Source organism: Pituophis catenifer, unplaced genomic scaffold, assembly GCF_029215685.1.
Source record: "Pituophis catenifer annectens isolate HBS135680 unplaced genomic scaffold, rPitCat1.0.hap2 SCAF_2, whole genome shotgun sequence".
Taxonomy (NCBI): domain Eukaryota; kingdom Metazoa; phylum Chordata; class Lepidosauria; order Squamata; family Colubridae; genus Pituophis; species Pituophis catenifer.
The window spans coordinates 102835377-102849454 of NW_027256882.1; the positions used below are offsets into that span (position 1 = coordinate 102835377).

At 36.6% G+C, this 14078-nt stretch overlaps 1 protein-coding gene across 1 annotated transcript in view; it reads left to right on the plus strand.

The window, feature by feature from the left end:
• The window catches only part of LOC139310238 (cyclin-dependent kinase-like 3), a 75103-nt gene that overhangs the window by 3702 nt on the left and 57323 nt on the right, over window positions 1-14078 (plus strand). The window contains exons 3-6 of the mRNA XM_070934395.1: window positions 1088-1282; window positions 2615-2793; window positions 4345-4457; window positions 11760-11899. Coding sequence (XP_070790496.1) covers window positions 1088-1282; window positions 2615-2793; window positions 4345-4457; window positions 11760-11899 — 627 coding nt within the window. The remainder of the gene's footprint in view (window positions 1-1087; window positions 1283-2614; window positions 2794-4344; window positions 4458-11759; window positions 11900-14078) is intronic.

Consider the following 14078-nt stretch of genomic DNA (forward strand, 5'->3'; position numbering starts at 1 on the left):
TTATTTGACCAAAATTGATCCAGAGAGGACAGACCAATTTTGCTCTTTTAGACACTGCAAGGCACTTCTAGGGCTCACAAATTCTGTAGATCCTGGTAACAGCACATATAATTCCCATCAGACCAATTTCAAAAGAATTGCACTAGGTGCCCTATGTTTATAGTATATGTTTGTGGCATTGGTAATAACATAGAATCCTAAGTAGGATTTCTCTCCTATAAGTATTTGCCTAAATATTAGGGTCTGTGAGTCTGTCATCTTTGTTCCCTTATGGAAGCTATATGTTAGGAAGAGATAAAGAGATTTTCAGCTGTGATAGCTGAGTTATGAAATTACTTCTTTAATGGGCCTTTCATGCTACATAGTGATTTATTTCAAAAACATGTTAAGTGTAAATGTAACCTTCAAATCAATATAATTTTATGTTCTATAGTAGTGTTAATTTTATAGTGATTTTCTAAAATTGCAATTGCTATTGTATAGTTTTCCTGATTCAATCTATCACATACTGTAGGTGGGTCAGAAATATGTTAATATAGGTAGTCCTCTACTTACAACCATAATTGAATCCAAACTCTCCATTTCTAAGCAAGGCAGTTAAGTGAATTGTGCCCCATTTTACTTTTTTGCCATAGTTGTTAGGGGAATCACTGCAGCTGTTAAGTAAATCATGTGATTGTTAAGCAAATTTGGTTCCCCCATTGACTTTGTTTGTCGGAAGTCAGCTGGGAAGATTACAAATGGTGATCACATGACACCCCCCCTCCCCCCCCCCCCGGCTTGGCTTTCTTTGTGGGAAGATTCTTAAATTCAGAATTGGCTTTTGTGGGGTAAATTCCATTTTTTTAAAATTGTAATGTAGATGAAGCAAAGTTTTTAGTTATTCTTTCACAGATTATACTGTAAATGCTGATTTCCTAGTTAACAGTAGTGTTTGTGATACTTTTATTAAATTACTTAATAAAACATATAAAATATATTGGTTTAAATTAATTATTATAAAAAAATAGATGAACAGTAGTATTCAAAAGTGTTGAGGGCGGTGTAGAGCACACACAATATTCTTCATTTGCTCTTTTGTTAACAGCAATTTCGTCATGAAAACTTGGTCAATCTGATTGAAGTCTTCCGACAAAAAAAGAAAATTCATTTAGTGTTTGAATTTATTGACCACACAGTTTTAGATGAGCTGCAACACTATTCTCATGGACTGGATAGCAGAAGACTTAAGAGGTATCTTTATCAGATTCTTCGAGCAATTGACTACCTGCACAGCAACAATGTAAGTACTTTACAAAAATATTGTAAGTACTGTACAGCTTGACTACTGCAATGCACTCTATATTTAGCTGGCCTTGAAGACCACCTAGAAGCTTCAACAGGTCCAGAACGAGCAGCATGAGCAGTGATGGGCCTACCTCAGTATGCCCACGCAACTCCTCTGGTTTGCAAGCTGCACTGGTTGCCATTTAGCTTTTGGGTGCCATTCAAGGCACTAGTAATTTCCTATAAAGTCCTTCAGTGACATAAATCCTGGTTACTTGAAGGCTGCCTGTCTCCCACAGTATCTGCCGGACTGATTCAAACTGGCAGAGATGGTGTTCTCTGGGTTTCTTCAATTAAACAATGGCATCTCTTGGGATTCTCGAAATAGACTTTTGCTGTAGCAGCACTTGTTATGTCAATTTGGTATAATAGCAAACCACTCCCATACCTCCTCTTATTCTTCCTTTTACTGGACCTTCAGTATAAACCTGGTAGCTTTTAAAAAAAAATCTGTTTGTAATTAAAATTTCCAGCTTCGTTCATATAGGTCAGAGCTGTCAAACTCCCGGCCCGCTGGCCAGATGCATCACATGCTGACCACACCCATGTCCGGTTTAGCGAAGGGGGAAAAAGTCCCGATACGTCATGTGACCCCGCCGTGACGACGTGAGTTTGACACCCCTGATATAGGTCTTTTAAAATTCCATGTAGAAAATCCAACAAGGCAGCAAACATCATTGAGTCCCAGACTTCTTTCATCTGAGCTCTTGAATTAATATTTGTTTTTCTATTCATCCTGTCCCAAATATTCAATTCTTGAACAAAGGGATAATTCCCTTTTTTCAAGATAGGTTTACAGGAAATTGAGTTCCTAATTAACACTTATGTTATTGCCCCTTCCAGTATATTAAAACAAAAGCTGTAATTAAAAACCAAACATTAACAGAAAAAGTCTAGGTTTAAATAAAATGGAATATAGTGTTTCCAAAATGATAATAATCAGGCTTGTTGGACCCATCTTTGAAAATAATTAAATGGGTATTAAGATCTCAGTATGCAACTTGCTTTTCAATCCTTTCTATTATTGCTTGAACCATAGTATTATAAGACTAATATTACTGATAATATAGGTAGGCTTTTGTTTTAAGCCTGTCATCAGTTCAACTAATTCATCTAGTTTTTTTTTTACCTCGCAAAAGATAATTGAAGTTATTCTTTTATTCTTAGTTGTTTAGCAGTCTGAACTTGTATTCTTGTTATATTTATTGAATTAGTTAGCTTTTAATATTTTGTTTCCAAACAACATATTTTTGTTCTTAAACCAGATTCTACATTATTCTTCTGCTAGGTCATTCACCGTGATATTAAACCTGAAAACATTTTGGTTTCACAAACTGGAATAACTAAGCTTTGTGATTTTGGATTTGCTCGGACTTTAGCAGCCCCAGGTGATATTTATACTGATTATGTAGCTACAAGGTGGTACAGAGCTCCAGAACTGGTATTAAGAGATACAACATATGGGAAGTAGGTATTTTTTTTAAAAATAATGCATATGGCTGTTCAATATGTATCATTAATTATTTTTAATTAAAGTACAGCCACACAGAATATTCCAAAAACAAAAAATCTATGAACTTACTTGTGGTGAATAATAGTAAAGGAACATTAGAGGGCGCCCTGATACATTTATATACTGTAGTTCTTGTTTTGCTTTTAAAAAGTCCTTGATTCAGACTCAATCCCTAGTTAATTTCTGGGAACAGCCCTGTAGTTTTCTTTGCACAGTAACAATATGGGATGGTTTGCCATTGCTTATTCTGGATTCTTATTTGTTTATTTGTTTGTTTGCTTTCCATTCTAGCCTGTAACTCTGGTATTCCTTACAGACTCCCATTCAAATACTAATCACGCCCAACCTTGCCTAATTTCCCAGGTCAGCCAGGGGCTGTTGCTACATGCTGAAGTACTCCTTTTCTTTTCTTTTCTTTTCTTTTCTTTTCTTTTCTTTTCTTTTCTTTTCTTTTCTTTTCTTTTCTTTTCTTTTCTTTTCTTTTCTTTTCTTTTCTTTTTTCCTTTCCTTTCCTTTCCTTTCCTTTCCTTTCCTTTCCTTTCCTTTCCTTTCCTTTCCTCTTTTTTTGATAAAGTCTAAAAAGTATTCAGTCTCAGCAATTTGCAGAATATCATAGACATAATCTACAGTTTGAAGAAGAGCTATAAATGTTACATTAGGGTAAACCGTAGATTACAAAAACACAAACAAAACAGTTCCAAAAATTTGAGGTGAGGAGATTTTGGCTACAGGAGGTTCTGCCAGATGGATGTACGGACACAGTTCGGTATCAATATGAAACATTACACACACAAAAATATACATTCCTTTTGCAGTCAGTCTTATGATTATATGAATATTCTGATAGGAATGTTGCTAAACTCTGGTTCTAAAGCAGGTGTGTGAATTTGGTGAACTTCCTTTCATGGCAAGATTTGTAATAAATTATTTTATTTTATTTTATTTTATTTTATTTTATTTTATTTATTTTATTTTATTTTATTTTATTTTATTTTATTTTATTTTATTTTATTTTATTTTATTTTATTTTATTTTATTTTATTTTATTTTATTTTATTTTATTTTATTATTTCTATACCGCCCTTCTCCAACAGGACTCAGGGCGGTGAACAGCCGAGATGAAACATAACATATAAAATTTAAAAAACAGTTTAAAAGACATTAAATAATTTCGGTCCTCAATTTAAAACAACCCAGTTAAAACCAATTTCAAATTAAAACCGAAAGGATGGGATCAGGCCAGCCCGGCCAGATGTAATAGATGTGTTTTCAGGGCCCGACGAAAAGTCCGGACCCTGAAAACACATCTATTTCATTTGGCCGGGCTGGCCTGATCCCATCCTTTTGGTTTTAATTTGAAATTGGTTTTAACTGGGTTGTTTTAAATTGAGGGCCAAAATTATTTAATTAATTAATTTGCTTTAGAACATTTATACAACAAGAAGTAAATATTTGTAAATTTAGTCTTTGTATTGTTGAGCACTTTGTTCATTTCCTGATCTTAGACCTGTGGACATCTGGGCTTTAGGTTGTATGATTATCGAGATGGCCACTGGCAACCCCTATCTACCCAGCAGCTCTGACCTAGATCTACTTCATAAAATTGTGACCAAAGTTGGTAAGTGCTGTTCTTAATGTTACTCACAAAGAAGTAATACAGTGCAAATCTATTGGTCCAGAATAAATGCATTTAACCCTATACATCTTTCTGTTCAGCCTTTGGAATTTCTATAAAACTTTCATTAAGGGGAATAGACAAATCATATTCTTTATCTGAAAAAAAAAATCACTTTCGGTAAAAAAATTACTTGAAAAGTTCTCCTTGGCTTCAAAATGTCTCCATATTTTCTTACGATACATAAAATAGAAAATAGTGTGAAGCAAAATAGCTTCTGTTCTTCCAATGCTTGAATTTCTGAACCACTTTGCTCCTTGCAGCTTTCTCTTTTCTGCCACCCTCATATAAAAGAGATAAACAGTTGTAGATCCGGTCTTATTATTCATGCTATCTTACTTCCTTGACTTCAAATACAGATTTCATTTGATATTTGTACTTCCCTCTCATCTCTTAACCTGTCCAAAGATTTAAATACTTCCTGTATTTCTAATTCCAATGCAAATTATCTCCAAGGTTACTCCAAAAGCAAATGCTTTCTAGAAATGTATATATAAAATCATTTTAAGATACATAATTTATTAATTGTAGAACTGACCTAAGTATATATGTTATCTGTTTACTCCTTCCTTTCCTTTTTATGTTATATAATCTATCAATTTTTACAATGTATGCTCTTTGGGGCAGGGATGTATACACGTACAGATTATACACGTAAAACTTATTTTAACTGACAATTGGGATGGACTGTTTGTTAAATATTATAAGGTCTGACATCACTCAGTGATGCAAAATGCAAATATCAGTTGATACCAAACAGAAGAATTTAAATGATGACATCATGCAATTGAGATGAATTACATCGCTTATGTTATTTGCATAAAGTGTCATTATTAATCATCAGATTTTTTTAATTTTGCATGTACTAAACGCAAGTTTCCAATTTCCTTCAAAGTTACTTTTCTGCCCGAGGCCTAATTAGATTTAGAAATCTAGGTGTGTTACTCTCCTTCCAGAGTTCTGGAAGTATTGTCTCTAATTCTGCATGGTTTAGGTTCCTCTCTCCCTCCCTTTCCATGTTGTTTCTGTGGAAGAATTTAAAGAAATAAAAGTCTTCAGCTTTTCACCTTATTTAACTTCAAGATGAGAGAATTTGCGTTTACTTACAGATGTAGCCAACAGGTTGTCTTAGTTACCTTATGACAGATAATGTTAGTTTGTGTTCTGACCTAACCTGATTTTCAGAAATTGCACTACTCGAGGTACCCATTTTTGTACCTCTACTGTACAATCTGTAGGACTTTAAATAATTACTAAATACTCATTATAATGAAATAAATCCAAGGTCAGACAGGGGAATTTATTCCCATTACACTATAGATAGTCCTCAACTGAAAATGACAACTGGGACTGAAATTTCCATCACTAAGTGATGCAGTCTTAAAGTGCAACTGCACTGCTAAGTGATGGCAATCCCTGCAGTCCTGGTTGCCATCGTAAACTGAATTCCAAGCGAGTTATGCAAGGCAACTCCTGCCAGCTTCTTACAACCTAAGTAAGTGCAGAAGCTGGCAGGAAGTTGCAAATCCCAGGACAGCAGACAGCTAAGTGACTGCTGCTGGGGGAGGGAGGGATAGGGTGACCCAGAAGTTCAGCTCCAGCTAGGGAGTGTATGAGTGTAGGAGAAAAGTGTGGTTTGGGGAGGGTGTGTGAGAATCCAGTGAGGATCGTGAAGAGTATGCAGGGTGTTATTAGGGCTGAGGAGGGTATGTGAGGGTGCAGTGTGGGTCAGTAAGGGTGTGTGAGTTCTAGCACACTATAATTGGTTCTAGCATGATGAGTACTCATACCTTTGGACTATGAGTACTGTCTTCTGTTTGACTAACCAGCATTTCCCTCATACCTGACAGTGTCTACTGACATCTGTTCCAATTCCTGACCAGCAGAACTATTGATATTGATATTGATAATATTGTTACTTTGTATACATTGTCATTTCCTGACAAGATGTTTTTAAAGAAGTGTCTTCCCTGTTTTTCTACCATAGCAATATCCCATGGGAGGTCTCCAGTATTCAGGGGCTCTCCTCTGGTTTTATCTGCCTCTCTGTTTCTTTTTTTTTTTCTTTTGGAGGCTTACACATCCTTTCCCATTCAAATTGGGATGAGAAGGGAGAACATGATCTATTGCTTTTGAAATCTCCTTTTCCCCTTATGTGCTTGTGCCTTAGTAGTTATTCTTACCCCTCCCTCTGAGGATATGTCTAGCCAGGAAAATCTGTTCATATTAGCAGGCAATGGGGCAGTTAAGTATTACCACAACCACTGTTGTTTCTATTTCATCCTTAACTTGTATATTTGCTCTACATTCTAGTACAAGTCTAGTATGGCCATAAACACTGTTAAGTACTCTTTGTCCACTCTTGGTACTTTCTTGACCAAATAAGGACAAATCATTTATTTGCTTCCTAAGCCTGTAACTGGGGTTCCATTGATCTTAGCTCACATTGTTATTTCTTATTCTCTGGATGCTTGCAACATGGCTGAGAAAGATCCCTTTCCTTGGCAGATTTGACAATCCTGAACTAACTGCCCTATCTTGCCACATTTATAACAGAGCCTATTTTCTCTTTGGTTTGTTCATCCTCCCTTTTCCCTGCATACCTCCTTTTTCAGTCTCCTTTTTTCTTGCCTTTTCCAACCTCTCCATGCCCCCTTCTAGTTTCCTCAGTTTTTCTGACTGCAAGATAATCTTCGGCTAAGGAGGCTGCCATTGTTGCCAGCGACACTCTTGCACCCGAAATCAGTCAGGACCAGGCAGGACCTGTGCGAATTATTCCAAAATACTTTCATCTGTACCATGTCTATCTGGCTGTAATCATTTTCTAGCTAGGTCTCCCAGCCTTGCCTAGAGTTCTTTCACTCCTTCCTATTCCAGTTATATTCACGGAATCTTTGCATATTTTGTGACTTCATAATAGTAGAGGATCACCTCTTTTACTTTATTGTAATTCACCGCCTCCTGCCACCGAGTCCTCCCTTGGCCATTTACATAACATTATTGCACATTCAGACATAATTAAAAATGCCTCTGTGTCTTCATTACATGGTTATGTATAGATGGATTTTTATATACCTAAAAGATCCTTCCTTTGATCTTTTCTTTCTTTCCCTTTCTTTTTCTAGACAATCTCTATAGGTAGTGTCTCCTTCATACTACTAGTTTATGACTCTGCTGGGCTGGATTTGCTTTAACTCTGCATCATATGCTTCCACTGTTGGATCTGGATCTATGTATTCTTCAGTAACCATCTCTGCCTTTTTTTGGCTGTATCTGCTGCCCTCTTGATGTGTCCCTGAGCTTGAGGGCACATTTGTGATCTCAGGGTACTAGGAATTATGTATGTCAAGTACTAGTCACATTGCTTTACCTCCTTCTTCATGCACTTATTTGAATATCTAAAGTATCATCTGCATTCTTGGAGCATGACATTGTGATCTCTCATGGGGAGTTCTTTCTGATGATGACGACATGCCATAGCATAGAATAAAAACGTTACATAATCTTCATTGTACTAAACACTTTACTCAGCAATAGGCTGTTACCCTAATTCCACCCTCCTACCCTGACAAGTTGGCTTAGCACGTAAACAGGTGGGGCCCAGTCCTTACAACAGCTAAAAGTCTTAAAGTTTACAAACTTTAAGTTTGTATGCTCTAAAGTGGCATCCAGGCCTTGCCTCTTTCCAACATTTTTTGCATTTGTTGGGGTTTATAGAGCTGAGGTGGCGCACTGGTTAGAGTGCAGTACTGCAGGCTACTTCAGCTGACTGCTAGCTGCAGTTCAGCAGTTCAAATCTCACCGGCTCAAGGTTGACTCAGCCTTCCATCCTTCCAAGGTGGGTAAAATGAGGACCCAGATTGTTGGGGGCAATATGCTGACTCTGTAAACCTTTTAGAGAGGGCTGTAAAGCACTATGAAGCGGTATGTAAGTCTAAGTGCTATTGCTATATGCTTCCTTAGCGTGGCTGTTCCTTTTGTAATTTTTGCCAAGGTCCAGGCCAAGCTCTGCTCTTAAGCAGTGTTGGTATTGAATGCCAAGCTAAATTCCAGGCAGGGATCAAGCACAGATGGGCCACTTACCCTGCTTTTGGTCTTGATAGTTGACTGTCAGCAATCTTGCTTGCTTGTAGCTATTATATGTGCCTGGATGTCTGTGATGACCCAGGGCATGGCACAGAGATAACACAAACAGCTGGCAGTTCAAATTTTTTTGCTCCAAAGCTCCCCAAATGCTGCCACATTTCTGGCAAGTCCCAGAGCAGAGTGAGAACAAAACCCCACACAAATTCCACACAAACCTCAAGCAGCCTCTGGTTGCAATTAGTCCAGCCCAGCACTGTCTGCACCAAAGCTGCACGACAATAAATCCCAAATGTTTTTGGCAAAACAAGAGCCAAGCAAGGAGTTCAGGGAGCAAAAGATCCAGATTAGTCCAGAATGCCAACAAGGAATGCAAGGACTCTTGGCAAGCTCAAACATCGGCACACAATACTTCAGGAACTCAGCATTTGTTCCCTACAAATGCCCCTCCCCACAGTGTCTCCTTAAGCCTCATTCCGCCTGGTGACTGGGCGGGGCACTCTCCTCGCACGTGGCCTGCTCTGTCTGCACTGATCACGCCTTCCCTGCATTCTCCGAACCCTTGCATCAGGAGGGGTGGTTCTTGCTCCTTGTCTGAGCTCTGTCTTTCCTCCTGGCCTGCAGGCCTTACTAATTCCAAACAGCCATGCCTGGACTGACTCTGCCCTTCCCCAGTTTTCTCCAAGGCCAACGGAGCTGCCCTCTCACTCGCTGTCAGTTCTTTTCTTTTCTTTTTTTTTTTAAATTTGATTTATATGCCGCCCTTTTCCGGAGACTTAGGGTGGCTTACAATGCATTAAGCAATAGCCTTCATACTTTTGTATATTTATACAAAGTCAGCTTATTGCCCCCACAAACTGGGACCTCAATTTACCTACCTTAGAAAGGATGGAAGGCTGAGTCAACCTTGAGCCTGGTGAGATTCGAACTTACAGTAATTGCAGACAGCTGGTGTAAATCACAATGCTTTTAGTTTGCTGAGCCACCAGGCCCTTCTTGTTCCAGCTCATCTTCCGCCACAGATTCAGAGTCCAACTGGGGCTTGGCAATGTTACTTTGCACTTCCTCATCTTCCAGATGCCCCTTCTTTGTGTACTATTCTCCTACTCACACATATAGACACACATTCTGATTTGGCTTTCCATTGTTTTAGCCTAAGGGCATGAGTGGGATAAGGTTGCTGTCCATGGAGGTTGGTACATTCCTGGAAAAGCCCAGGGGGTGGCTCAGCTATCCAAATGGGATGTTGTTATGCCAGTCAAAAAGCACTGGGTGTGGCCAAATGACCAGCAGAGATGCAGGTGTGGATGTATATGGATGAACGTTGTTAGTCCATCTTTCTCAGCTGGCTGGCTGGGGGGAATTGAGCATTCATATTTCCAAGACATTAAGCCTGTGTCCCTTTGTGGAAGGGGTTGAGCTTAACTTAACCTCAGGAAGTGGGGTCGGTGGGATTTCTGCATGACTGCAATCACACCACTCAATGTTTTTATGCTGTTTCTCCAAAACACAGAGAGCAGTTCTAATTCTCACTTGTCTCTCCCTTCTATTATGCATGTGATGCTACTATACTTGTTATTGGTCTGTCTCATCTCACATGCTAATAGTATTATATTCTGATGAGAAGGTTAAACACAAATAAATACAAATGAAACAATACAGAGGAATGGGGATAGCTGTCTGGAACATTCTCCTCCATTATATCTCTTCTCTTCAATCCTGAATTTGGGAAAAAAAACAAAATTGTAGGTGAAACATTCAGGAATTAATAACAATCCCCTGCAAACATACATTCATCATTATCATTATATTGTAACCCAGAAAAACCACATCTTGGTGTCCCTATTTCCTAATTCCTATAGCACAACTAGCAGTTCTGTTAACTACCATCATCCTCTTCCTAGGCTTGGGCTCTATCTTCCTTCTGCTCATCAGAGGCACTACTTTTATGGTAATAACACACACAAAAAAGGAAGAAAGAGAAGACAGACAATACATAATCCACACTGGTCCCGTTCCTTGTAAAAAATACCTAGAACTTGCCTTATGCATGGGTTTCAATTCCACCCAATAAAATAACCACATTAGCTGAATTGCCAAGGATCCAGGATGGGGGAAGACATTTGAAACACCTTATATGATTTGGACTTAACTTCCATCAGATCTTACCAGAAACGAAGCAGTAGTTGTTCAAAGTATTCTCCAGTGATTTATTAAAGTCTGAAAAAGGAAACAGACGTTAGAATATTACTGGGAAAGGAGAAAAATATGACCTTGCTGTGCTTTTTAAAAATGTATGTAAAATAAAAACAATGTCAGTGATATTCTGATATTCTCAGTTTTTAGCTTGAAATTTGATGTTGGGATACCTGTATCTAGAGCTTTAGAATAGAGTTCTAGGTAGAGACATGCTAGCAGTATGTCCTGATCAATAAGAATGTATAAAGCAAGGCTGTTTGGGACAAAATCCTTATGTTGTATTATAAACATTGTATATTATGTGAATGCTTAATATGTAGCATGAGACCAGAGATCCCCATTCCTAGAAATACGAACAAGTAGAACACAATAGCTAACATATTCTTTTGTGTGTGTGTTTGTGTTTGTCTGTCTGTCTCTGTGTGTGAATGCTACTTTTTCATAGAAATTGGATGTTAAGGAAACATTGAACAAAAATCTAATCTTAACAGACATACTCCAATCAGTTGACTTGCTTTAAATTAGAGAAAAATGGAGGAAAGATAGTTTGTAGCCTGTACAGTGTGTACCTTTACCTTTTAAAGTCATGTTATGACATTCAAAGAATAAAGTCTATAATAATACTTTGTTAAACTGGTCCTAATACTTTGTTAAACTGGTCCTACCACAGCTGCATTAAGATTTTATCAATATTCCTTTACTATAACAACATTCCTTTAAAACGATTAACTATCTGGAAACCACAATCCACCAAACAACTATTTGGTATTTCCTAAGAAGTCAGTAATGAAACTGACTTTAAATTGATCTATCTCTTAATATGAATAAAATTACCTTAATCTGAGTTTAATCTTAAACTATGGATGCAAAATCAATGTTAACAAATTTGTTACAAAATATTAACAGTGCTAGAGTAATAAATGTGGGAGTAACTTGGATTATTTATTTGTTGCTGTCTTTCAGGAAACTTGACACCTCACTTTCAGAGTATTTTTATAAGGAGCCCAGTTTTTTCAGGGATGGTTCTTCCTGAAGTTCAGCATCCTAAAAGTGCAAGAAAAAAATATCCCAAACTCAGTGCACTACTTGCAGATATGGTTCATGTATGTCAGAAGAGGTCTGAGTATCAAGCTTACTGATGATTATTAATTGTAGCCTAACATCATTTTTATGTATATACATCTTGAATTATCAGTTGTATTTAGAAATCTGAAAGAGACTTGCTGCATGATATAAAAACTTCTTAGTTGTTTATTTGTAGGTCAATGCCTTTTTCATATCCAGTAGAGGTTTTATTGATATTTGAAATTTTAGTCCAGGTCTAAAGAGAGGTATTTACATATTTCAGATATTTTTGCAAGTCCATGAAGTTTTAATTTTCTAGTCTAAGATGCTATTTTCCGTTTTTATTCAACAGATTGTTATAGAAAAGCTCTTGAGTATGTCTTTAAAGGTACTGAAAGGCAGGGAGAGGTACTCTATTTGAGCACCTATGTATGTATATGTATGGGTGAGAGAGAAAAATACATACTTTTAAATTAACAGACGTGATTTTACTACAGCAAGTATCATTTTAAAAAAGGTACCTTCAGATCAGTCTCGACTCCTAATAACTACATGGACACATTCATATGAGCCCTTGGAAGAATCAAAGATTTTTGGATGAAATTCCTATTGACTTGGCAATTTAATATGCAGGAGTAAATATATATTAAATATATTTATCACACATCCTAATAAATTAATATTAAATAAACTTCTTAAATAAATGCTTATTACTGTAGTTGAGGGTGAAGGTTGGCTGTGTTCGCAGTAAGCATATTCAGGTTTTATGTGTAAGTAAAGCTTCATTGTTGCTTTCTTAGTTGCATAGCACAGGGCAGAGCATTTGGGGAAAAGATGGTGTCCTAGCTTGAGATGTCTTGGATTATCAGTTATTCATTTAAGCAGGGGTAGGAAACATACATCTGAGCCATGCTGGCTCAGGAATTCTGGGAGTTGAAGTCCACAAGTTATAAAGGAGCCATAGTTCCCTACCTCTACCTTAAAGGTTCAGTGGTTGAGTTTACTGGCATTTTTAGTCAGCATTAGATTTTTTTTCCTTCAGGAGTTTCCAGTCAACTGTAATCATATTTTGACTTACACCTTCAACATACCCTGACATGATTTATTATTTATTAGTTGGTCTTATTTATTTGGGCAGTGTAGTGCTTTTAATCTGATTCCAAAATGGTTCTTTGGAGGCCAAATGTATGATCCTGGGGAAAGGCATGACTACCTTTAGGAGTGGCAGACAGATGCTATATTTATGTTCTTTCATATTCCAAAGCATACGTTGGAATGGAATGGAATTGAACATGCTACATAGTTCTACTGTTTAAGGCATAATATTATGGAAACTATTAGCCATTTATTAAATCTTATAAGTGGATTATAAATTGGCACAATATTATGGAAACCACTAACCATTATTAAATCTTAGTAGTGGATTATAACTCTACAGAGCACACAACTGGCATTACTTTGGTTAAAACAAGATTTTGTACTAACAGAAGATAAAGTATCCTTTGATCATTTTCATCTTTATTTAGAAAACACACACATCTAGTAATGCATCAGTTAACATGGGAGATTTTCTTAGTAAGGAGGAATATTGAAAACAACAAGATACTAATTAATCAAAATGAATTTATTAAGTGAAAACATTGTCTCTCCATCATCTTCTCTCAAGTTAAAAATAATAATAAACAAAATTAAAGGAAAAAATTAAAGTTATCTTCAAAGTATCTTCATTGGCAGCTCAATATCTGGCCACTTATAATAAAATACTAATAAATACTTAATTTTCAAAACATTTCCCCCCTTGTTATCTTATTTAGTAGTTGCCTACCTATTTCTTCTTGGGTTTTAAAGATCTTACCTGAAAACAGAAAGACTATTTTTCCAAGTCTCAAATATTGTTAACTTTTATTAACTAATAGATACGATTTTGGAAGCTACTGTTTCAAAATTAGACATACTTTTTCTTTAAAAAATGCTATTAATTACAGATTCACTTCAGTAGTATTAATTCTCTTTAATTATGGCATGAATTGGTGGTCACAGTTTCAGCATCTTTAAAAGTATAATGCAATTAAAACATATAAAATTCAAACAATTGTTTTTCAAGGTAGATAATTAACTTAAAAATGTTTCCTAACAAATCTATATTAATAATTAAAAGACACCTGTACAATTTTCTATCCATTTCATAGCTTTTCTATCTTGTAGCTTGGGTTTTAT